Here is a 27,558-nt window from a genome sequence, read left to right on the forward strand (position 1 = left end):
TACAAAAGGATACCACACCAGTTTAGAAAAATATCCAATATTTTTATATACACAAAACAAGACCAATAAAGAATCCACAATACAGTACTTGAAAATACATACTTTGCAATATGTCTTCTAAACTGCAGAAATACCTCTAAAACACAGTTCGTACGAGTCGTTAGCTCTGTCCGGGGCTACCGCAATGCTGAAAACAACAGAGTATAACAGTTCCAGCCAACCACATTGATACGGGCCAGCAAAAGCGTGAACAAACTCAGTAACAATACCTTTCTCATTGCGGCTTACACGGAGGTGCGAGCCGGTCGTGGCAATCGTAGCGGTTGCGTTGCAAAATGGAAGCAGTGCAGGGTGCGGTGTCCTCTTGTGGTGCAGGCAGCAGCTCGTTGACAATCATCCAGATGGCGTTGGTGAGACGAAGGCTTATGGTGCAGGGTGAGATGGTGTTCGATCCTGTGCTGGCAGGTTGCGGTGCAGGCGACCGAGCCGGTTTGCGGGACCTGGCGTCGGTTGGCCCAGACGGCTGTGTGGGATGAGGTGGTGCGTCGTGAAACTTTAAGAGCGGTGCCCCCAACCACAATGGGGTCACAGGTGTCGAGTCAGCAGCAGTGACAGCATTGGTGAGACCAGGATGGGAAGTGAAGCAAGGCGGTGTGGTCTGCAGTGTCCCCAGGCCACAGTGCAAGCAGCGGCTTGGTGGTGGTGGAGACGGTTGTTGGCGTTGGTGAGACAAGGGTAACGGTGCAAGATGCAGGCAGTGCGGTCTGCAGTGCTGTCAGGACACCAAGCCAATGATGAAGTCGGTTGCGGTTCCCTTCTCTGTGGCAAATGAAACAGCAGTTCCAGAAGCGGTCCCCAGAGGTTGGTGAAGTAACCAATTTACAAAGAGGTCTTGTACACAATACCGCACTGCAGCGCCTTGAGGCCCTCACGGGTGAGGAGCACGCTTTATAAACCCCCTGATTGATTGATTGATTGATTACAGAAACAAGACCTCGTAATTTCTCAATAGTGAATGAAATTCACATAAACAATTTGCCAGAAAATGAAAAGAAGGGTGATGGATCAAACCCAGATCTGTTGACTGGGTGTGAGTGTTTGATTGGTTCTGATGCTCCGTCCATTACCACCCCCTTTTGTACCGCTTTGTTCGCCATAAGTTGGCAGGGTATGCTCAGACGTGAGTCCCTTGCTCACTTTGCCACTGGATTCAAGCAAGCCTGGCTGAAGACGGCTGAAATGCCAGAAACCGGTCCTAGGAAGCTTGTTTCCGGTCCAGGGAGGACATGGCTTGGCAGTTCGGGCTGGACTGTTCCCATGAGGCACAGGGTCAGACTGATTTGCATATGGCCATGTCTGAACTGGGGTGGCAGAGTGGGCTAAAGAAGGGTGATGGATCAAACCCAGATCTGTTGATTGGGTGTGAGTGTTTGATTGGTTTTGATGCTCCGTCCATTACCACCCCCTTTTGTACCGCTTTGTTCGCCATAAGTTGGCAGGGTATGCTCAGACGTGAGTCCATTGCTCACTTTGCCACTGGATTCAAGCAAGCCTGGCTGAAGACGGCTGAAATGCCAGAAAACGGTCCTAGGAAGCTTGTTTCCGGTCCAGGGAGGACATGGCTTGGCAGTTCGGGCTGGACTGTTGAGGCACAGGGTCAGACTGATTTGCATATGGCCATGTCTGAACTGGGGTGGCAGAGTGGGCTAAAGAAGGGTGATGGATCAAACCCAGATCTGTTGACTGGGTGTGAGTGTTTGATTGGTTCTGATGCTCCGTCCATTACCACCCCCTTATGTACCGCTTTGTTTGCCATAAGTTGGTAGGGTATGCTCAGACGTGAGTCCCTTGCTCACTTTGCCACTGGATTCAAGCAAGCCTGGCTGAAGACGGCTGAAATGCCAGAAACCGGTCCTAGGAAGCTTGTTTCCGGTCCAGGGAGGACATGGCTTGGCAGTTCGGGCTGGACTGTTCCCATGAGGCACAGGGTCAGACTGATTTGCATATGGCCATGTCTGAACTGGGGTGGCAGAGTGGGCTAAAGAAGGGTGATGGATCAAACCCAGATCTGTTGACTGGGTGTGAGTGTTTGATTGGTTCTGATGCTCCGTCCATCACCACCCCCTTTTGTACAGAAAATGATCAGCACACACTAATTTATTAAGTAGAATATATAAAGAAAAAACATTCTTTGACATATGCAATGGAATTTTAAAAGATCCTTTATTCTTTATTCTTTTAATCTTCACAGGTAGCCAATGCGTTTTGTCCTTTGATAGGACTTCTTCAGGGCTACAAAACATAGATAACATATATACAATTTAAAATCATAATACAGAATGTGGAACTCATTAAAATCATTTTGACCTATTTATATAACATTTCTTTCATATTATATTTACATATATGCAAACCACCACATTTTCAAAAATTAAAAGTTATTATAACAGTGATAAGTGCATTTCATGAAGCCATGCTATTGACATTTGTATAGGCAAAGTAACATTTCCTATTAATCAGACATTGCACATCTAAATTATTAATAAACATGTTGGGCACAATATTCGCGTATGCCATGTTTGGTAACCCAAACAGGGCTCTAAACAAAAGAAGAGAAGAGAAACAGAGGGAACCATGAAAAAATATATGCAAGGGGAGATCATAATTCACAGTCCCGAGATTATGTATCCATTAGATAATAATTACCTCAAACAGGTATTGTCCATATGTACTGGTATTTAAGCTCCAAAATTAGTATACCTCTAAGGTTTCAGATAAGTTACTTTCTTTACATTTGTATAGTCTCAAGTGTAATGAATAATTGGAATACCTACATCAGAGGTAAAGCATTTCAAATGGGCCATTCATTCCAAGGTAAGTTTTATTCCTAATCAATTTGTTCAGGCCAATGTCGGCCACACCTTCTACAGTATCATGATATATAATAACATTAAAAAGTGTATATAGCAAAGTTCATGAATCCAGCTGCAAGCAGTCTACTTGAGTAAAGTGTAAATTTACCCATTCTCTAACCAGAAAAGATTGTCAGAGCACCAGATCGGTCCTGTTATTAATGACAGATCTCATGTATCAGCACATGACCTTTAATTTACTAGTTCTTGTAGAGCAACACTAAGAATTTCGTCTTATCATTCTACACAATCTTTATTTGAAGGATAAGCAGAATTATTGCTAACTGGTGCACATGGACTGCCAGTTGTAATCTCTATTTATTGGTTATGTTTAGTCCTATATAACATTTTAGATCATACTCACCCTATATTTTGAAATATAAAACCAATGTGAATTTAGCTTTGACATTTGGAGTATGCTATATCTTTCTAGTATCCTGCCAGCTAAACTCAGAATGTATGTTTTTTAAAGAAGAATCAACTTTGTAGACAAGCCATGTATATTTTTAAAACAGACCATATATTTTACATGCGTGCTGAATATACTAACAGTAACAATGCTAATATCTCTAACTCCACTACAGATTCCACCTTATTAGAGTATCCGTGATACTTAGTCTTTTACCATGAAACCAGTTATTATCAATTCATTCTTAAATAATACAATAGATCCACAATTGGTACCGTTTCACATCCATAGCCATTTCGACAATACAATTTACCAATGACTAAATAAGTCCAATAAAAGGATGAAACACGTTGGCTACCTGTGAAGATTAAAAGAATAAAAAATAAAGGATCCTTTAAAATTCCATTGAATATGTCCAAGAATATTTTTTCTTTGTAAATTCTACTTAATGAATTAGTGTGTGCTGATCATTTTCTGGCAAAAAGGGTTGGTGAAGTTTTTGCAGTCCCTGAGATTTCAGGCCCTTGGATACTCAGCACAAGTAAGGAAAGTTCAGTCCAGTCCTTTCACTGCCCAAGGCAGAAGCAGCAACTGCAGGCACACCCAACAAAGCAACAACACAGCACTGGGGGCAGTACTACTCCTGGCAGCGTTTGCAGCTCCTCTTCTTGGCAGTTCTAAAGTTTAGGGGTTTGGGCCCCACTTTTTATAGCCCAACATCCTTTATCCTCCAGGCAGAAAATGTCTGGGCCCAGCCAGAAACAGTTCTGTCCTCCTTAGTGCAGCTTCCTGGCAGGAGGTAGAGACAGCTTTGTCAGAGGCAGACCAGGCCCATGCAGGTGAAAGGAAATCTCCTCCCCCTACTCTAAATGCAGCCCAGGTCTATTCAGCCCTTCCCTGACCCATCTAGACTCTCTGTAGCTACTGCTCCTCTCCAGTCCCTATCATCCAAAACACAGACAGGCAATCCACAAACTTAGCAGAGGCCTCCTGGATGGAGGACCAAGAAAATACCTACTTTCTAAAAGTGGTATTTTCAGACACAGAATGTAAAAATCACCTTCACTAAAAGATGCATCTTTAGATTCTGATTTCAGGCATCCCTACCTTGTTCCCAGGGCAAGTTATGTTTATAAGATGTTAAAAACAACATCCCCATTCTCTCCTATGGGAACAGGAAGCCTTGTAATAATGGAAAACAAAATTGGCAGTAACTCATTATCAGGACATGCCACACACACCAGGCATGTCCTACCTTTCACATACACTGTACCCTGCCCACAGGGGTACCTTGGGCATAGCTTAGGGGTGATTGACATTTAAGAAAAGGGAAGGTTAGGGCCTGGCAAGTGGGTACACTTGCCAAGTTGACATGGCAGTCCAGGTGTACACAGGCTCTGCAATTGCAGGCCAGAGTTACATTTGCTGGCTGTTTGTGTGGGTGGCACAATCCCGTGCTGCAGCCCACTAACAGCATTTGATTTACAGGCCCAGGCACACTCAGTGCACTTTAATAGGGACTGACATGTAAATCAAATATGTCAATCATGGAAACACCAATCCATAACACAATTTACAACAGGAGCACTTGCACTTTAACACTGATCAACAGTGAGAAAGTGCACAGACACACAAAGCCAGAAAAAACAGAGTCAAAACCGGGAGGTCAGAAAGCAAAAACTCAGGGGAAACACGCCAAAAGATGCCAAGTCTAACAGCAGGGTTTGCAACCAAAAAAGGCTTTGTGCATAAGGCCCAACATCTTCAAGAGTAGTAATAAGAAAAGTACCAGACATGGGAAGTGTACTGATAATAGTTGGGGCAATGTGATTCAGACAAAACATATTAGAGTCAGGAAGTTAATTTATTTGGTTATTAGAGAGGAGTTGCATCAGCACTTGGTTCATTTGAAGCTGTTGTGCACCAGAGCACAAGCACAGCAGTCAATAGTTTGGAGATAATTAAGGTAGGGTGGAGTGAAGATGACCTGTAGAAAGGTGGATTTGTATCACAGAGGGTGCCAAAGAAGTGAAACATTTCCAATACCTTGGTAAGAATCAGAAATCCCAACTCCCTAAGATTCTTCGAAGATGATATCAGAGACATGAAGGTAATCTACATTCTATAGGTCCAGGTAACGTGCTCTGCTTTGCTAAAAAGAGGCCATGCTTGCCATGGAAATCGCAAAACTTTCTGGTTTATATGTTGTTTGTTTGAAATTATCTTGCATTATTAAACAAATTAAAAAAAATAGGTGTGTGTGTTTGTGGGAGTATGTATGTGACATTTGGTATATGATTTATTTACCAATTTACAGTGCAGATACAATGGCAACGAGAAAAAAGGTATTGCTAGAAGTTGCAAAGCTCCCATTCTTTTCATTCTTTATTTTACTTGATATTCCCAACTGCCTTATTTTGTGTTGCTCAAGACAACATTTTGGCATAATGATGATAATACTACTACTTATATTAATAATGACAATAATAAAGTATTACTGATAATATTAATAACAATAATACTATTATTAAGATTAATAATAATCATAGTGATACTAATAATAATGATGATAATAAAATTGACTTTTAGTTCGTTTTTATATACTTTATAGGATTTCAAACTTGAAATTGCTGTTATATTTGTGTATCTTGCATCCAGATATTTCAAGTTATGAAGCAGAAATGAATGTTCTATTTTTCTATTACAAATGCATTTAGCATGCCTACATTTCTCTGGCTTCCATGATAATTATGGGGATTTTAAATTGTTCCAGCAGTTTTGTTTCATATGGGTGTAACCTATTTTCTGAAAGCATATCCTGTTATCATTTTAACTACAGCCTCAAGATCCTGCTGTCTTTGGAGCTGATTCGCTTTTGGTGAATTCTTCAAAGCACTACTTAAACATCCGCTACACTTTATTGCCTTACCTTTATACATTGTTTTACAATGCTCACACCAAAGGAGACACCGTTGTAAGACCCCTGCTCCATGAGTAAGTTTCCTTTCTCTTTTAATATTATGAATTCTTGTATATTGCTGTATATTACTGTGTGTTCCAAACTTTAAGGTGATTCCTTCATCAGCACAGAGCACAATAAAATGTACATAGAGTTGTGAGATTTTGGAACATTTCCTACACAAACCTCAGAAGGTTTATAAAACCTTTGCACAATTTGTGAAAGTTTCACAGTTTAAAAGAAATATACAAATAGACACAATCTTGCAAAATTGTGCTTTCCTTGGGGAACAAATCCTCTAAAAATACACTTTTTAAGAGAACATTTTCTCACTATAAATATTTAGGAGAGACAATTTTTGATTTTTTTCCCCAAACGTTTTAGCATCGAAGTGAATTTTTGTAAAGCTGATTACTCTTTTATCTGTTGAAGTGAAGTGCATAGTTTGCCAACCTCATATTACTTTGCTGTCCTAATTTACATTTTGCATTCCTAAACATATAAATGAAATTGACTTGTAAAGTATTGCGTTATAGGTGATTACATTTGCCTTACAGAAATTAAAATTGTGTTGATAAAAGTGTGAATATTTTTAGGTTTAAGGACACAAAGACCATCAAGGAATTTCTAGAAGACACATAGAAAAATGGATTAAAGGGTTTTGGGATAAGATAGTAATCAGGATCAACGGTAACCCACGGGAGCATTTTCAAATGATTCAGAAAATTCTTGAAGTAATTTAAAGAGTGATGAGGCACAGCAAAGGAATTTTTTTGCCTTGGCAAGCTAGTGGATGGGCATTTAATATTTTTTTAATTGCAAGCATATGCAGAAAAAATAAAGAGAATAAAAAATAATGTCATAGTACAGGTGCTTCCTAGCAAGGCAAGTGTACACAGAACATGTTTAGAAATCCTTTTTACTTTTCATGCACATCACAAGAAAACCATTAATTCTTATTGGCACAAAGAAGTGGATCACAAAGCGTTGAATTACTTTAACCGAAGTACACAGTTTAAACACAAAAGGAGACTAAAAATAAAACAGATAACAAATGTAAGGGGAAAAAGCTTTGAGAACGCAAAGTATTGACCTAAAATCCCTAACACTGAAGAGAACTTCATTTTAGGTGGATGTGCACGTGTGATCAGGGCAAAAATATCGTCACTGCAAAACGGCCTAGCTTAAAATAAGTTACCCTATTACCTGATTCTGTATTCTGTGGTGGCCGAAAGCAATCTGTATGAAGATATTTATATAGTTTTATTTATAAATGTGTTTGATTACATGAGGCTGGTGAGAAACGAAAAGCATTCTCTAGGCGAGGCCAGACCTAAAAATGTATTGTGCCATAATGGTTAGTGACATTGACACATATTTTCTAGGTACATATTCACATTAAAATATTCATTAGGTGAAAATTCAAAGTCAGCATGTACTATGTCATAATCCTAACATGTGGTTTAGGTACTGTGCAACAATGCCAGCAGAAGGCATTAATTAACTAGTTTTAAAAGATCTCACATTGGCTAACTTAGCACTGCACTTTAAATGCATTTCCTATAACAGAGTGCACATTCTAGATTTTGACTATTCATTTTATCAGTTAGACTTTTAATTTTCTTGCTTTAGGTCATTTTTTTGTTTTGATGTAATAGTATGAAAAGTCAAGATTATTCGAGACACAACTAGACAAATGATATAAAATGCCAGCAGCCAGATTGTTGTGGTGGGTGCTGGTTACATATAGGGGGTAACCAGCACCATAAATGGGAGTTAGTTCTGGGAAACAGCCAAACTGTACCTGCACTGAGAAACCAGTGTGCAGTCAGAGAGTTGCACTCTCAAATGTAACGTTCCAATCTCGGGAAGGGGCTATCTCAACCCATGGGCGGATATTTTTGTGCCTCTAGAATTGGCGTTCAGTCCAACACCGCACTCACCCTTGTGTTTTATTTCAAGTCTCATGCTAAAATTAGGGTACGCGAGTGCACAAACAGTGCACTCGCGTACAGAAGTGCACTCAATGATACCCTGTTTTTGCAAACAATAAGGGAGACTGTCAAAAAGCTTTTATTCAGCTAGAGACACAAAAAGATAAAACCACAGCATAAACACCACATAAGCTACAAGATAGCCTTATCACATTCCATCATGACAGCCGGCACCATTAAAAAGTTAAACAAATAAAACATGAAAAACAAGAAGAACTGCCAGGTAATATGGAGTTAAAAAGATAATAAATTCAACAGAATCTAAAAATGTTTACTACTTATCCAAAGAGCTTGTTGTACGTAACTAAATAGAGAGTGTCAGATAAACGGTGCATCAAGGCACTGTAGGTATTGCAAACTTTGTACATAGGATCTGAGACCAGATGAGCGCAGAATAGAGCATAAAAACTGTTGCCGAGGTCTAGTATAAAACCACAAAAAACATCAAATGTGGAAGGGATTGCTTAGAAGTGTTATCAAATGGGAGGCAGGGTAATGTAGGAAACCAGGTACCCTGCTGTGGAAAGGCTATTAGAAAGTGCAAAGTGCCAAATCTAAAACGGGTTAGATAAAATCTATATTCTTTGGATTTTATCCTTAATAAATATGGTCCTATCACTTCTTTAAGTTTGATCTTGAGGTATCCACAGACTGAGTTCATAGACTGACTTTTTTCAAGCCTAGCATAATTTATAGATTTGTAGTGGAGGGTCTATGCCAATTTCTTTGGATTGTTGTCAATCTCGGGGAAAAAAATCAAATTAGGAAACCAATATAGGTGAATACTCTTTTAACATGAGATGGTATCCATGCAATCTAACCCAGGACAATCTTCAAAAACAAATCTGGACAATTTAGTGTAGGGGGAACGCCAAATATTTAGCCATAAGAGGGGTGCAACCCTCACTATATCTTACAAAAAAGACAAAACACTTTCATATCGGACGATAGGAATGGCAGATCTCTTTGTTATAGCAAGCAATCTGCACAGAAACTTATTTTCTATTGTTTGAAGTTTACCCGGGATGGTTTATCCCCAAAAACCAGCCCTGTAAGTACCCATGGAAAGACATTTGCTTTTGTATAAGGAATTTCGTTATTGTATAGGTTTATGGCTTAGTTTCATTGTGAATCTGAAAATCACATCACTGTCCTGGCCAATTTACAGTATCTCTCAGTTAAAAGCTTCTACCATCTCATGTTTTCCTCCAACAAAATTCCAAGCTAGTTGAGGTTCCGCACCTCAGAAATTGGGATAGCATCAATATAGTGGTTTCATGAATGTGTTTGTTTTTGTTTGGAATGGAATTAGGCATTTATAAAGCGCTAACTGCCACTCCGAAAGGAGCATCCTGGCACTGGTTTGGAAGTGAGAAGAAGCTCAGGCGATCTTAAATGAGTGAGAGACAGAATTCATCTGAGGATCCGAATATCCAAGTTTTCAGTGCTTTCCTATATTCTGTTTCAGTTTTTTTGGACACAAGTCATAACATATGATTTTTGGTGATTGACTTTCATTCCACGATCCCCCATAAATTAATTAAATGAATCTAGCAGCAGTTGCAAACTGTTTGCGGTGTGGACGAGTAAAACTGCATCATCTGCATAAAGTAAGACTGGGACTGGACATCTCCCTACCATTAGTAAATCCTTTTCTTTTTTTACCAACACTGAAATGAATTTATATGAAAAAGGAATAAAAACTGAGCTAAAATGCAGTGCTAACTTAGGCCTCTACTAGACTCTACTGGGGGGGGGGGGTGCATTCTCCATATAGACCGTAATGTAAACGTGCGGTTTGTACCCCAATACAGGTGTCTCAAAAGACTAATCAGAACATTTTCAACCCCTGCCTTGTCCATCATGTCCCACTGCTTGCCCCTGTCAACCAGGTCAATTGCAGTGGAAAGGTCCACAAATACCATATGAAGAGCATTTCCCTTTGCATTAACTAGAGTGGAGATTATCCACAAGATTATACCTAGTAATGGGACACACCGCTCACAAAGGAAAGTTTACTCAAGCCTCATACTTCAATGTGCTTGTAGTAGATCATAGCTGCACATTCACTACTATAGAGGGTGCTTTAAGACAAGGTGTGTAATACTTAAGTGTTTACAGTAAGCAACATGTGCAGAAGGCTAGTTTACTTTGTATGCCAGACACTTTTATGGTATATGGGACATTAATCATGATTCCATTCTGTGCACTGATGCAGATGGGGCGATGCAACCATTTCAACAAAATTGTGTTGTCTACAACACATTTATTAACTAACTTTTTCTCTTCCAAGTTCATACAGAGCAACAGTCAGCGCAGCTCATAAACCCCAGTAGCAGTCATTGGTCAATACATCTGAGCAGTTCTATCTGCATGTCTTGCACTAACTTGTTGAATTACCGGGCTGTGTCATGTATACCTGCTCTGGCATAGAGCATAGCTGTGCACTTGTTTTCTTCTTGCATTCTGACTTTGTATGGCGACCTTCGGGGTGCCGGATGTGCTCACCGTCTCTAAAGTCTCTGTGTGAAACACGGATCACACAATAATAAGCTGGTTGTTGCCAAGCCAAGTATTGAATACTTAGGATGCGATGGTGTATGGGTTGTACAGTCCAATTACTTGGTCCTGAGGAAACTCCTTCATTAACACAGGATCGAAACATCAATAGATTGCCGCATTGGTTCCCAGATATAAAAATATCAGCAGGAACTGCGGATTGTCCCAAGATGTGCACATGAAATTATGTACAGAACTAGGGAAATGTACAGTGCCTTTTGACATACATGGTGTAAATGTTTGTTCACTTATTTGAGTACTGCATCGTCTGCACTTTGTCCACTTATTCACAAACCACTGCATTGGATTTGTGAATATATACTATTGACACTAACCTCTATCAGTCCAATCTTTACTTTTTTTTCTAAATACTAAGATGAAATAATATGGCATTGCATGTTGGATTCCTCAAAATAGTCTAACGGTTTCTCACTCTCTGAATGAGCCAATGGGTCTTTGTTTATGTATGAGATATTGACCCTGGTCGTCATGAGCATATAGGGTTGTCCATGTTCAGTGTTACATGTTTTCTCAGGCATAGCACTTTCCAAAGGACATGTACTTAACTCTAAAAATCTCTGGGGTAGTAAATGAGCTACAGAATCAGAAGCAGGAAACAGTGGTTGCCTCTTCCTGGTTCTGACTTGTGCTTTTTGCAGTACACGGGGTAAATCAGAGTATGTACAAGTTCTGTTTTTAACTCAATTAAATGTCCTAAAATAAGTGCATAGTTATAGCCTGCTCCTGTTCATTCATACATGATTTCGACCACTGCGTGAATGCACGCACAGTCAATAACGTAGCTTGGATTCTACAGGCCCTGTTGCAGGCAAGAGAGATGGACCATATGTTGTTGGGGAAGTAAAATACAACAATCATCAGGTTTCAATGGGGCCCGCACGGCTCTGGACCCCAGTGTACAGACCTTGCAGCAACTGTGGTAGCTACAACCCTGTGTTCGTAGGCAGCATAGATGGTGTAGGTTTCCAGGTACAGAAGTGGATTACAATCCTGTCTGTGAGCTCTAGCTGGAATGTACAAACCTGATATTCCTGTGAAAACACAAGCATACAACATGAATTCCCCAGTGCAGGACAGAAGATGAAGGCAGCTCTGAAACCAGTGAACTGAAATCCAATTGACAAATTTCACAACGCTCTGTGGATCTATCCCAGCATTGATCTTATGCATATTTTGCCAGTTTAATACAACAGCTATTAATAAGAAACAAAACAAGTGCAGGATCCTTGGTTGCTAGGGTTTTCTTTTGTAACTACATCTGCATACCATCACCCTTTGAGAATGGATGGCATTCACAGTGTGCTGCAGGGTAAATCACTTCCTAATAGCAACAAATCCTTAGCTACAGAAAGAGCACAGTAAGGAAATTGTTTGTAAATGTACAATTATTTGGAAGAAGGTTTATTTAGCAAAACTAAAATAATTACAATTTGTTCCCTGGGTTTCACAAATCGTTTTGCAATGTTTTGATTTTCCAACTTATACTTCACCATGTGTACTTGTTTTACTTAATTATCCAAAGTTGACAATTTATTTGAATGTGTAAGCATAATTTATTTCATTATCTTTGTGTTATTTGTTGTACTATAAGCGATGTTCGTATAAAAGATCTATTTCAGAATGAAATAGTATGATGATTCTTGTTTTCTTTCATTCAGGTTCTATGCAGACGAAGCAACATGGGCTTTGGATGAACAGTTTTTGTGGGGGCCTGGACTTCTCATCACTCCTGTTCTTAATCCTGTAGGTTTAGTATGTTTTTTTCTGTAAATTATTTATTCTAGGTTTGATTTCATTAGTGAGGGAACATTTCTTGAATATACAAGAAGAAAGATGCTGTTATGCCTTCAGCATTTACAACAGCAAAGTTAGTACAATACCTCCGAAGTTGCAGAGAGATGTTAAAACTTTCTGCCACTGAGATTTACTGACGTCACTACTGAAATTTAGGAGCAAGACCTTTGATTCTTCCAATCGTCCAGAGATTTCTTTAATTGTGTGACTTATGTGTCAGCTACCCACAGAGAATGCCATGGGCCCTGGTACAAGCAAGGAAAATAGCCCCTTTGACTCCAGTTGGGAAAATAAAATACGACAATTAACAGGGTTCATTGAGATCCTCAGGGCTCTGGGTCCTGGTGCACTGCACCTGCTGCACCAATGGTAACCACGCCCAACTACCCGAATCATGTAATTTTAAAACCCATAGATCACATTTGTGATCAACTTTTCTAAGATGTGAATGTACATCTTCATGACACCAATGTTGGTTGTTCTGATACTAAACACTAGCTGCAACAAGCAAAGTAGTATGGGTCAAGTGGCTGGCTATTTAAAGATGCGTTGCAATACAGTTATGTCATCAGACCATAACATATCCCTCTTGTCTGTAAGAAGTTCTTATATTCCTAGTTCAAGTGTAACTAATAAGAGCTCCTAAAAGTCTGTTATTGAGAATGCTGTTGTAGACCAAACAATGGGTCAGGTAAGCTCAGTATAGCACTATATACAAGCTTGCTCATGAACCATTTCATAAAATGATGAGAGAAGGGAATGTACCAAATTAAAGTTACAAATGAAAAACCTGTTCTTTCCAATAATTAAGATGAGATTGAAGAGTCACTCTTTTGCAAATTCTTCTTCTAGCAAGTGCAGGATGCAGGGATATTGGACTAAACATTGTCAGGGTACATTTTAGGATAACATATTTGAGAGGAATTGTATGGAAACATGTGCTATCCATGGACCCTGAGGTGTATCCTGAATAAACGTCTTAAACCCAAAAGGAGGCAAACATCACACCCAAGTCAAGCTCAATATTTTAGAAGGCCATGATGGTTATAGGATCCTTACCTTGACAAGAGCACAAGTAAGATTTCTAATGGAAAGGTACAAAAATCACTTCTAGTTTATAGAGTCAATAGTTTTAGTGAACATGACGTTGCCATGGTGAAGTATGGACCCAAGGTGGTTTGGAACTTGTCTTTTGTGTTAGGTCAGCAATAGGAATAGTAAATTACATAATTATTAAGGCTTCTCTCAAAGTGTAAATGCCACTGGCTCATTTTCTATCTTTCCTCGTGAATAAACACATTAAAATGCCTAGTTCCAGCCTAACAAATTTGTCAATGCAGCACTCCTTTCCTGGGCAGTATTATCTATTAAAAAATGTCTTCAACAACTCTTCTCTTTTGGTATTAGACTGTAATTTAGCCTTAACTGTCTCACCACCCATTTACAAGTGTAGAGGAGCACATCACCTTTTTTTTTTTTTTCTGGGTTTTATATAGCACGAACTTGACCCGTAGGTATCGGGTATCAGAGCGCTTTACATAGCACCAGTTGCATTACACGAGGACACATTCATTTTTGTTAGGCACGGGGAGTTTAAGTGATTTACCTAGAATCACAGGATGTTCAGCGTCTTTGCCGAGACTCGAACCCAGTTCCCCAGTTTCAAGGTCGACCGCCCTAGTCATTAGGCCGACTTCTCTCCCCATCACCTGTGGTGAGGAGATGCTGTGGGTAGTCCCCTGTTTCCTACTCAGAAAGACCTAGAAGATCTTGGTTCTATCAGTCTCATGTGTGGTCTTTGAGTTGTGGGTTACTCAAATTGGTGGGAGTCATGTAGGAAATAATGAAGATCTATTTCAATGTGTGTCTCAATAATTCCACCTTCTCATTTTTTGTATATTGCTCAAGCTGCTGTTTGTTCAACCATGTAGCTGCTAACTTTGATCAGCATGAATGTGTTCAGATTCTGTAGGAAAGCCACCTTGGAAATCTCCTCCTGAATGCCATATTTCACAACAGTTAATTACCCTATGAAAGGTACGGTAATGACCTTCTAGACCACTTCTTCTTCAGGACTGAAGGTTGTAGCTCCTTCTCCATGATGGAATCACCCACATTCACACATAATGGTGCTTCTGGGTACTGGAGAGCATACAGCCGAGGCTCATGCAAAATGGATTAGGCATTACAACTGTGGGCCATGCAGACACAGCAGATGGAGCTGCATGCAGTGTACTGTGAGAAAAGATGTTCGTTATTGAGCTGCCTGCGCAAATAAACATGCCCATAACCAGAGCATCCATTAATGTGTAGCATTTCACATGAGCCCCATTCAAGCCCTAAGTAGCCAGTAGTTGAAAGACGATCATGCCATACTCTTAAATGAAGGGCTACAAGTTCTCGGTCCATGCTCCCAAATTTATACCTAAGCATATCCATTATGGTTGCCTGGCAAATCTGGTCAGGTCTACCTCAACCATTTCCACAAAAATGCATGAAATGTGTGCTGTGTTGCAGATGCTTCCTTCCCATGAATGCAAACCTACAAGTGTCTTATCAAACCTAATATTAAAACTATAACAATCAGTCAACCTAAAATGAAGGCCTCGCCGCACCCTTACTGTGAATAGTAAAATAAATGTCCCAATATAACTGTCTTGTTTTCTTTTCATCTACTCATGTCCATCAACTTTAAACTCAATAGCTCACTTCTCATGTTATATAATGGTATCTTTGACATTCTTGTTGATTGGCCGTACCTATCATGCAGAGTTTTGCTTCCATCCAGCTCAATCTGATGCTTGACACACTATATTCCTCCGCATCCCATACTTTCATCCTCACCCACCTTCATCAAGAGCATGTCTCACTCTTACTATTGTTAAAGAAACTTAGTGTAAGATTCAAATAGGGAACAGATATCATGGAGATTTGAAGAGCAATGTGGAGTGAGGTGGAGTGTATATGCTGTAAGGTGGAATGTGATGCAAGAGAGAACGTATGAAAGTAAAGATATGAAAAGAATTACAAGATGCCACATTTGGGGCAAATTAAATGCATGATCTATATACATTAATAATGAATAACACCTGCTTGTCTCAATTCAATCACCAAATTGCTTTATTCCTTCAAATGAGGCCATTATTCTTTCACTGATAAATCTACCGCTGTGTCTGTGAGAATTTTCTATTGCTCATGTGAAAGCTGTTTGTAATTTTTAAAGTGAAACCATAACTTTGGGATACATATCCAAGTGTTTTTTGGCATTTGTAAATGTACGATATTTAAAATATTTCATTTGTACTTACATAGTTCCTTTTTTCACTAGGACACAACCGTAGTGGATGCTTATGTGCCTGATGCTCTTTGGTATGATTATGAGACAGTAAGTAGAACAAATTCAGTCATAGTTTTGCTGATTCTTTTCAAGTTACATAAGTTAACAATTTGCACTCTTCTTATTACCTTAGGCCACACAATCATGAACATTAATTTGACCTCAGTGGTGCTCAGAGTGAGGTGTCTCCTCTTGCACAAATAAATTGGATCTTTCTTCATTCTGGCCACAGTGTTTAGTACTATCTTACTGTAAATATCATTTATGCTTTCCCTGATATGTGGCATATATGGCATAAAGTCGTCCCTGCAGTACATTGTAAGAATATTGCATGCCACAGAGGTGTTCTGCAATCATATAAAGAGACTTATATAAAGGAACATGTCTGAAGGGTAAGTTCGATTATAAGGTCATAGAACTCTGATGAGACTAGCAGTATACTTTTAATGTATGGCAGGGGGTATTGAATTCCACATAATACATGGTCACAGCATCACCCTATCCACAAACCACATAATATCCTATACCCTGATGTATTGCTTGCTGGTGCAATGCAACCCAACAACCAAAGCATCCGTGCTGTGTTGTGCAAGGGCAAAAGCAGCAGAACCATGGTTAATAAAAATGGTCTACTGCCTTGTCATTTATTGGCACACTATAAAGGATGCCTTTCACAACACACTGCCTTGAACCAATGGACAGAGATGAGTGTGTGTTGCCTAGCATAGTATTAGTACTGAAAGCATACTCTTCCAGTACAAATTACCATCCCTGTACAAACTCTGAAGCACCAAATGCATTACATGTGTGTTGTAGTATAGTCTTGAAATTAAAGCATTCCTTCATTATAACACCTGCTTCAAGGATGCATCAGGATTTGATGGTATGCCCAGTCGGTCTATTGTAGTAGATCAGGCTATGCTTCAAAAAGAGTGTTTGCGCTGATCTGTCCAGGTTGTTCCCTCCTTAACACCCGCATGACACAACGTGAAGGATGTTAGTCATCATCTTTATGATATTTGGCAAGAAGCCCAAACATCATAAATACAAAGATAAAAAAAATAGAGAATGGTATACAGATAACAGTTCACAGATGTGGTTAGGGTAGTTGTTAGAAATTGGGTTACTGGTTGCCTGGGGTGTGGGCCCTGGACAAGCAGTGACCACAGTCCTCGTCAGGGTAAGTCACAAGCAAAACCCAAATTAACCTATGCTCACTCTCTGGTCCCTTGGCACAGGGCAGTCAAGCTTAACGTAGAGACAATGTGTAAAGTATTTTTGCAACACTTCAAACAGTAACACAGTGAAAGCACCAAACAAAAAGATCTGACACCAAGTTCAAAACATAGTTCTGACTTTAATAAATAAAACAAGACCAAAATGACACAAATCCAAGAGGTAGAACTTGAGATATTGAATTTCAAAGTTTTTAGGTAAATATAGCACCTAGAAGAAAAAAGCAATATTTTGGATATATATTCGTGCTGGACCGGGGCAAAGTCAAAAGATTAGGCCAACCATGATAGAACATGGGCCGGTTACAGGGACCCAGTTAGGCTCCCTGAAATTACTCCATCCACCTAAATATAAATTAAGCCCTAAATTTGAATTCAATTTTAGTAATGTCAACCCTGGTGTATTTCCTTTAGAGTTTCAATTTAGTCTTTATTTTGATCATTCTGATCATAAAAGAGACACAGAAAATGTACAATAGCATAATAAATAATCTTAAGTAAAAACATGATTTCTAAAATAGTAAGACATAATACATCGTGGCAGTTGATAATGCACAAAAGCATAAAAACATGCTAAAACCATCAATTAAACACATCATTCATTATAAAGGTTATATCTTCATAATATGCTGTACTTACACCAAAAGTAATATAACTTTTCATTTTATTCGTGCATCGTACTTAAAGAGAGCCCAATACAAACTGAAAAAATACAGGTAAATATCAGAGCATCGTACAGAGGGTTAGGACGAATCAATGGCCACTGTAACTTTTAAACAATTGCACCTTATTTTCCATATCCAACATAAAGGTTTTGCTAGGGCTTTTACAATGGGCTCCTGGGTACTGGTCTTCAATAGTCTTAGAGCAGTAGCACATGACCTAGTACCCAAGTTAGAGCAAATTGGTTTAAGCTTTTTGCTCGGTGGAGAGTTGTAGGCCGGGCATACAAATAGGATATGTGGTAACGTTTCATCCTGGCCCTGACAAAATGCCCATTTTCTATCTAGGATCTTTTTCCATTTGGCAGTAAAGGTTTTAATTGTTTAATTTAAAAGGTTTCCTGTCACCAGACTTAGTAATATAGTCCCAAAAGGTTTCAAACATAGGCTCTGGCTTGTGTTCCACAAAGATACTGGTCAATATATGATTTCTAGTGGACCGCATGTTATTTTCTTTGTTCATGATCCAATAGGCCTCTTTGAAAGCTTTTTTGGAGGGAAACGTGTTACCAACCGGATCTTCCCATAAATGGGTCATGCCCATATTCACCAGGGAGCATTTTATCTTTTGCAGCCATATTATCTTATGTGACGTATCAGCGTCTCTAACCTCTGTGAGCGCGTTTGCATAATGTGACAGCTCCGGGGCTGACCACAATCTTCGACAAAAAGCAAGAGGTCTAAATCTTTCAACCTCAACCAGTATGTTGCATCCCAAATCAGAATATAGGGGTTTAAGAGGTGTATTCTGAGAAAGACCAGTGAGACTCCACACAAATTTGTTCTGGGCTCGAGTAAATGGTGAAGCATCTGCTCCGTAGAGAGTAAAATCCAGGACCTTTGTATTGTAAATCTTTAGGACTGGGCCTATCGGCTTGATCTGAGAAAGCCTATGCTCGTTTAGTAGTACTCCTGCCAATTGTGAGTGCTTAAGTGCCAATAGGTCTATCTGGGGCTTCCAGTCTAACTTTCTGCCCAATGTAATCCCCAGCTAGGTAAATACGTCTGTTTATTCCAATGAGACCCTATTCATGAAAACCCTGCCCTTAACCGCCTTGTGCTTATGCAGAACCATGAATTAGGTTTTGTCCACGTTCACCACCAATTCATGATCTCTGAAAAAGGCCTCAAAGCAACAAAGTGCCTGCTGCAGCCCCACTTGAGTTTTTGATATAATTAGGGTATCATCAGCAAACATGAGTATTGGGACCTTAGAGCCAGCTAAAGAAGGAGCATCAGTAGGATGTGCTAAGAAATAATTTACAACCCCATTTATAACCAATGAAAATAAAGTGGGGGCAGAACACACCCTTGACATACCCCTTTTAAAATTGAAAACCTGGGAGTAGTTTTGCCCTTTGCACCCCATCAAACATGCGCAAAATTTAACTCATGTAATTTGGCTACAAGCGATAAGAGCTTCAAGGGTATGCTTAGGTATTTCAAAATTGTCTAGAGCTTGTTACATGGGATCGTTTTGAGTGCTGATTTTAAATCAACAAAGGCGGGCATATATGGTGCCACCTGCTAAAATTATAACACACCAATAGATTAAATTGAAACAAAAGACCTGATTGATGGTACTTGCATGTGCCCTAAAACCTGCCTGTAAGTGTGATAGTATGCTGTTGTCTTCAATCCATGACTGTATTCTATTTAACAGTAACCAGGCCGTTATTTTTTGTGTGGAGTCAATTAGACTAATTGGCCTATAATTACTGGGACTGGATCGATCCCCTTTTTTATAGATAGGTACAATTTCAGCCCCTCGCCATGAGTCGGGTATGTTTGCTCCACTAGCTATTGCATCCACAAGCAACTGAATATACTGTAGCCAATTGTCTTTATCGTATATAAACAAGTCCACAGGGATGCCATCCGGGCCAGGGGCCCTACCCCTTGGTAAAGCATTCAGGGCATTTTCCACCTCACTTTTTGTAAAAAACAGAGTCAAATCTGGCGTTAGTAATTGAGACAAATCATCACTAGCGTCATTGACCTCAACAGCAAATTGCTCCTCAAGAAAGAAACCCACTTGTCTGGGGCAACATGGTTTTGTGGTGCATTGCCCTTTCCTCCACTGCCCCATTTTACTAGCTGCCAGAATTTTTGCATGTTTTTATCTTTGCTGTCCTCCAAAAGATACAACCATCTTGACTCATCCCAGGTCTTTTTTGCTAAAGCTAGTGTATTTTTATACATTTTCCGTTTAATTTTAATATTTCCCAGATCTTTAGATCTGATAGCTTGAGTCAGCTTATACACTTCTCTGCATTGCTTATTGTACCATTGATCATGCTTTGGGGGGGGGGGTGATTACTGTTTTTAAGGGGTTTAATAAAAAAAGCTCTTTATTTTACCAAACATGTCCTCGTGAACTTGTTATACTGGCGTTCAGTTCAACCTGGGTAGAAAACCTTTGGAAGTCAACTAATGTGCTTTCTACTATGTCCTTTATCTGGGCAAGTGAACTTTCATTTTCTACAATCCTTGACCATTTGAACCTCCTCATATCATTTCACATAATAATGTCAGTGGTCACCATTACAGGGTTTTGAGATTGTGCTGTTGCATATCCTGAGACTGACATCTTTAACAGGAGCGGGTTGTGATAACTTTTGTTTCTAGGGCATACCTCCATATCAATGAGAGACGACCAGTTCTCAAGGTTTATAAAAATATAATCAATACGACTGCTTCTCAGTCCGCTACAGTAGGTGTGAGAGCCCTGATGATCTGAAGTTTTTACCCCATTCAAAGCCCTAACGCCCCTCTCCAGACTCAATGCATTAAGCTGAAGAGCGGCCTCTGTCCATTTCCTAACCTGTGGCAACCCCAGTGGGGGGAATGCCCCATTGTTCATCTTCTTCGACACTGAGGTTGCTATCCTCGTAGTTGAGGGGCTCAAATGTGGTATTGAAATCACTTACTATAAGCAGGTTATTTGAGCCTCTATTTTTATCTAGGAAGCTATCGAGTAAAGAAATTGTCGTAGACATTCTACCTCCCACATTACCTCTCGCATACACGTTAATCACCATTAGGTGTGGGGGGTGTTTAAAGCATAGATGAATTGCCAAGATATCAGGTGGTCAATTGGGATCTCCTCAATTTTAAAACGAGAGCGTTGTCTGACCCAGATGGAAAGTCAACCTGAGGGTTTACCTTTACGCCCACCAAGTGCTGGTTTTGAAAAATTAAGAAAACCATGTTGGTAAACTGGGTTGAGTGCCCATGTTTCCTGAAAAGCGAGTATATCCTGATCCTCCAAGAAGGTTATCCAATCCAGGGATGACACCTTGGAGGGCAGGCCCTCTATGTCCATGATGCTAATGCCAAATGTGTGAGATCCTGGTTAATGGGAATACTACAGGGAATAATCTGGGTGCGTTTTCCCATATCCTGAGGTAACTGCTCAGGCTTATGATTGTCTAAGGGGAACAATGAGTCAACCTGTAAATGCAATTTGGCCCCTAAGGCCCTTCAGCGATGTCAGGCCCTCTGATTCTACTGTTGACAGGCTGAATGGAACATCTCCCAACCATTAACCCAATATGTACCGGTACCACTGGTTCCACTATTTGCTGTGGTGGAGGGAGGTTCCTTGGGCATCAATCTATATTGTGTAGGGTAGAGGCCTGATTGCTAGGTGTGGCTAAATTGATAGTTAATTGGTTGGTAAGTTCAACTGGGGTATTGCGTTTCATCTAATCAGTTTTTTAAATAAGATGTGATGTCCTCAGGTCAAAAGCCACTAAGTTGTCTGCCATATCCACGGATACGAGTGTAAGGCAAACATAATCTGTGCTGCGGGAGCCGCAAGGGATTTTGTAGGCGCCTCCAGGTGCATTATTGTGACGTTTGCGGCAGAGTCCGCACGGGATCCTGGGACAGGTAGGCAGAGTCCCCTCTCCATCAACAGTGGCAAACAGATACGGGCTTCCCGCGCTGCGGGGGCCCAAGAGGGATTTTGTAGGCACCTCCAGGCACGTTATGGTGATGTTTGGTTATCTCCCCTGACAGAGGGTCTTGTTGAAGTACTTCAGGGAGATGTCCATGGCCGCTGCTGGGTAGGAGGGAGGCCGGGCGGACACAGTGACGCGAGAGCCCTGTTACCTGCGGCACCTGGAGCTCGTCCGTGGCACAGCCTGCGGGGAGCACGGATCTTGGAAAGCCTCCCTCAGTTTCAGTATTGTTGCCTGTGCAATCATTTAGGATGCAGGTGTCTTTTAAATATGAGGATAGATATAGTTGAAATTCATAAATGTTATCCCTAAAATTAAACTGTGCTTCTGCAGTTGCAGACACATCTCCCTGTCTGCAGTTGGCCCTAACCTTTTATCTGTACTCACCATAAAAGTCTAAAACCCATATTTATTTGGCCTTACAAAAACCTACAAGTAGGTATGTACACAGATTATGCAACATGTGATTATCGCACAAGCTAATACATAGTTTGTGTCAGCTTTACTGGCAGAAATTACTGTAGAAAATGGTATATTTGGGTGAATTTGAAGATCCAAGCTATTTCACTGGAATTACATTTAAAAAACGAAAGCACCCTGTCAGGGTGGTGGTTGCTGATAAGGAAGCTATCCCGACTAGTGAGGTGGAGTTTGAGTGTGAAGGTATAAAATTAAAGAACAACACTAGGGCCTAGAGGATCTATATAAAGCAGAAAAATGGTAATTGCCTTTAAGGGCAGCTTCTTTAAATGTTTTCAGATGACAAATTTCCTCCTGATGTTAGTAGGAGGGTGCCATCATTGGTGTGCCAAGGAAAGGATACATTAAGTATAACAATAATGAGATGTAGACCTCTAATATAGCTAACCTACTAGGATATAATCCTTGTTAAATGATGTGCACATTTAGGATTTTAATTTAAAGAGGTGGAATGCAAGGAACCAACTGCAGAAATGTATCACCTTCTGGTAAATTGCAACCTAAAGCAGGTACAATACTAGCTTTCTCAGTTTATTATAGGCTAAACAATAGCTCATTCATTATTTAAGCAATTGATCAGATGTGATAGTACAGTTGTTCAACATCAATGCAAACCTGGTCTTGGTCTCATTGTGTTCTTGATCAGGGAGGACCTGGACTGGCAGCTCAAGCTGGACTGTTCCTATTTGATCAGGGTCAAGACCGATCGGCATATGGGTGGTTCCAAACTGAGGCAGCATGATGGACAAAAGAACAATGGGTTGGAACGCTACTCAGAACCATTGCCAATGGCTATACTCATATCACGCATTCCTTCTATGGCCTTTTGTGTGTTTGAGGCACCTATGAAATCATCAAAGTAATTAGTTTGCACCAGGCATCACTCTCTATATAATTATTGAGGCAACGCATCAGTATCATGTTAGTTAGCATAATAGGATTTAGGTGTTATTTCTGATGGTTTGGGGATCTAGCTGATGAGCAGGATTATTGCTTTATATTCAGAACCACAATCATTTTTGCCTGTAAATAATACGCTGATATCTGAAAATGCACTTGTTAGATGCTGGGAACCACACTTTCTTTGAAAGACATAAATATTACCAATTCAATTAGTTCTGAATTATGCAGTTTACAAGATATACTCTGACCAAGAATTGACATCTTAACCACATGAGCTTAAGCATTACAGACTATGATAACTAAAAAAACAGTGATAAAACCCATCTCCGTTCATTTTTTTGTTTGTTTTTTTGCAGGGTGGCCGCTTTCCACACAGGAAGGAGCGAGTGCAAATTACAATTCCTAAGGATAAACTTGGGCTTCATTTGAGAGGAGGGTATATTTACCCAATGCAACAACCAGCAAACACCACAGTTTATAGGTAAAATCTTGAAACGCTGATTCCTTTAAAAAAAATGTTTAGTACTAATGTTGCAGTGATCTGAAACTCAAAGCTTTCATTTGATTATGAAGTTATCTCACATTTGTGCTAATGCTTATGTCATCTAGTAATTTGTTAGTCATTGAATGGGTGATGCAGTTGTGATTTTGATGTCTGATGTGCTGTTGTAATAGTGCATTCAAAAGATGTGATCTCAAAGTAGTGATTTTTATGATTTAACTTGATTGTCAAAAATCAATATTTAAATAAAAGGGAAAACTTTTTAAAAACTAACATATGTACTTGTTTGATTGTAAAGTGCATATTTTGTTGCTGCACACCTACAGGCAACAGAGTTAATATGGCATGCATTATCGGGGCTACATTTGTTTTAATAGCCTAATTGCTTGAGAACTCCCTGCCCAAATTTTAACTTACATGGATATTTGGAATGCTTCAATAGAGAGGAGCGTTTCTTATGGTTGTTATGCTTTGTTTGGCTACAGTGCCAGCTTCTTGTTGCAGTTTTAATGAGCACCAGTGTGTTGACCAACTGATTTTGTGAGTCAAACAGACCCCCAAATACACAAACTCCTTCACTTTTTCTAGAGCGACACCCTGCACTATGGTTTTGGCTCTAACAAATTTATAAGGATTAAAAGCCATAAATTTAGTTTTATTAATATTTAGTTCAAGACCACGATTGCTGCAGAAAATTAAAAAGTGATCCAGTAGTGCCTGCGGACCACATGGGATTTTAGAAATTAAAAGTGTGTCCTCTGCTAAAAGTAGCGGCGCAATTTTACGAGGAGCAAGTTTGGGTGCATCATTTCCTGGGAAGTCAAGTGCAAGCACTAAATCATTAATATAAAGAGTAAACAGACTCGGTTGTCTTTAACGTCACTGTAGCTTGAGCAGAGCTTGAAGCTCCTCATCATTTTTTTACCAGCATCCTTGAATTTAAGTGGCCTTCGTCTTCTGTGCCTTCTGGTCACCCCTGGGTTGCATAGACTCTGTCCCCTCTGCTTTCAGGTACTCTTTGACTCAAACTCACATGTGGGTTCCAACCGACTCTTTTCACCCTCCGGTGGTAAGACTACAACTGTGACGTACCCATTGAGTAGTACTGAGTACGGAGTCATGCATCCTCTCTGCACACATCCATCGTTGGGTTCCTAGACTCAAACCTGGGGCGGTCCCTTTGATCCTGACTCTTCTACGTCTCCTGGGTCCAGTCTCAACTTGTCTTGGTTCATATTCCAGTATTTTTATATATGGTCTGGTCTCTCTCTGGGGACTACTGTGTATTGATGCTACTTGCTGTTCTATGTCCAAAGTATTATGTGCATTGTGGTTATATCTCCGGGTAGGTGATAGGGTAACATGTTAATGGGTGATTGTAATACATATCTATTTTTATAAATACACTTAGTGGTTCTTTTTCATTTAGCCTGTACTAAAGGATTAGATACTGGTAAACCAAACTGGTTTTCACTCCTCCTTGATTATGCCTGAAGGCTGCTCTCCACAGCTACCACTTGGAGAGCTTTCTATGGTTATCTAAACCCCTATAATCACCATAAGGGTCACCTAGGTTAGTGCAGGGTGTTACACTTACATAAGTGAGCACCATATACTGACCCGGCTTCTCACAACTTGGCAGTGTTTATATTTGCAGTTAAGATACGTTAGAGACACACGTTAAAATCAGCAAAATGCAATGCTACAATGTCAGCAATAACAGGGCATATGTATGTTAAATACACACTTGGGTCCCAATCAAAAGCGGGTCATAACATTATGATCCCTTCCCAAACTCATGTTGATACAGAGGTTAGAAAACCGAGTAAAACAGTGTTTTATTCACCCAATAATTATCTAGACCCACACCCATGCAATTTTTATTAGATCGGATTTGGCATGTCAAACCTGCTGAAATATGCTCAGGGGAAATGTTCAGTTATTACGTAGACATGTAGACTTGAGTTCAGTAGGCACAGAATTCCATTTATTGAGTCTAATATCCGAGAATTTAAGCTAATAAAGGATGTGGTAATTACTGCACCCTGGAGCATCTGTATTTGCTGGATGCAGTAAGTAACTCATGCCTCTCTGCTCCACTTGTGATCGAGGCCTAAGAAGATAACCACATACAGTTGCTTGAGATCAAAATATCAATCCAGGAACAGAAGGCTTGGTAAATGATAGAGAATCATTGTCCTACTATAAAAAGTGGGTTGACACCATGTCCTCGAGACACATCACCCAAGAAAAGCCTGAAAAAAAGGCCGATTTTATGAATGAAAGCTTTACACATTGCCTCCCCCAGCACTGTATTCATGAAATCAATGAAAGTGCCAGGTGTGATAGGGTTGGGATTTCCTTTTTTTCTTTTAGGCAAAAAATTGAAGCATTTTGTTAGCATTTTTTCATAAAGCAATCCTTTATTTTATGAATACAGTGGCCCAGCCAGCAGCACAACCATAAGCATATTTTACATCTTGCGCTGTGCTTGATAAATTGTTTTTGACTATAAACTTAAAAGGTACTTGCATCCCACCATCTATCTTTCCTGGCTTCTCATTGCTTCCTGTGCGTGCCACTTACCTTTCCTCCATTTCTATTGGCTGCAGCATATTTTCCTGCATTTACCAATGTTTGTTGCTCGCATGCTTCTCTTATTAATTTCCTGCCGCTGAAATACTGTTAACATCCTCTTTGGTGGAACTATATTTTCATAAAGATTGCCATTTACTCTTGCAGCATATTTATATAATAATTAATCACCCGGAAAGATTAAGTGATTTGCATAGAATCACAGGATATTGCGTCGAGCCACCGAGACTCAAACTGGGATCCCCAGCTCTCAAATCAGCAGCTCTGGCAACTGCACCATATCCTCTCCAATCCCATATTATCAGTCAGGTAGCTCTTTCTTTCTCCTGGACAATGATTGATGAAAATAACTCTTTATTCATTACATAGGCAAAACTGATGCATTACCAATGCTTGTTTTGCAATTTGCTACTGAACATTCATGAAAAAGTGTTTCCTGTAAAGAATAGATAAAGTAAAATCAACATAACGCAACTGGATAGCAAATACCTATTAAAACACAACTGCGATACAAATAGTATTGAAAGTTACATTTGTATATATCTGTTCACTCAACTACACCCTGTAAAATGGTCGACTCTTTCTATCATATATTTCAATTTCTTTTTGTAGCCGAAAAAAGCCTATGGGCCTCATCATTGCACTTGATGAAAATCTGTCAGCCAAAGGCGAATTATACTGGGATGACGGTGAATCTAGAAGTAAGTTTGTTTTGATTCAAATCTTTAATCATCGTAAAATAATATGTTTGTTTATTTCAATCTCAGAATCAACACACATTTGCAAACCAGTGCCTGTGGCCATTTCACAATGAAATAATGCAAAATTAGAAATAACGTAGCACATCATTCATATGCAAGGGAAATATAAACCGAGAGTTGATCACTGCTTTGTGCTGACTCAAAATGATCATCTCAATCCAGAATCATGAAGAAATTTCAATGCAACACAAAGGATTTCCTCAGTAGCTTCTTCATCCAGGAATGAATGAGACATATGTGAGGGAGATAATTCTTCTGATTGAGTGGTTAACAAGGTTCTATAGGTCCAAATATTGAAATATGGGTTGGTTTTGCATAATGCCATTCTGCTTCAACATAACACCTTCTACACAATACTGTTTCATTTTAATGTAACTTCAGCATCTCAATATTCAAGTGTGTATCACTGA

At 39.7% G+C, this 27,558-nt stretch overlaps 1 protein-coding gene across 3 annotated transcripts in view; it reads left to right on the forward strand.

Annotated features, from left to right (window-relative positions):
• Window positions 1–27,558, forward strand: part of LOC146785847 (maltase-glucoamylase-like) — a 783,978-nt gene that overhangs the window by 356,391 nt on the left and 400,029 nt on the right. For all 3 annotated transcript variants that reach the window (XM_085635202.1, XM_085635203.1, XM_085635205.1), the window contains 5 exons: window positions 6,161–6,315; window positions 12,513–12,597; window positions 15,977–16,033; window positions 23,647–23,771; window positions 27,000–27,088. In XM_085635202.1, coding sequence (XP_085491328.1) covers window positions 6,161–6,315; window positions 12,513–12,597; window positions 15,977–16,033; window positions 23,647–23,771; window positions 27,000–27,088 — 511 coding nt within the window. The remainder of the gene's footprint in view (window positions 1–6,160; window positions 6,316–12,512; window positions 12,598–15,976; window positions 16,034–23,646; window positions 23,772–26,999; window positions 27,089–27,558) is intronic.

This window comes from Triturus cristatus, chromosome 11 (assembly GCF_964204655.1).
Source record: "Triturus cristatus chromosome 11, aTriCri1.1, whole genome shotgun sequence".
Lineage (NCBI taxonomy): Eukaryota > Metazoa > Chordata > Amphibia > Caudata > Salamandridae > Triturus > Triturus cristatus.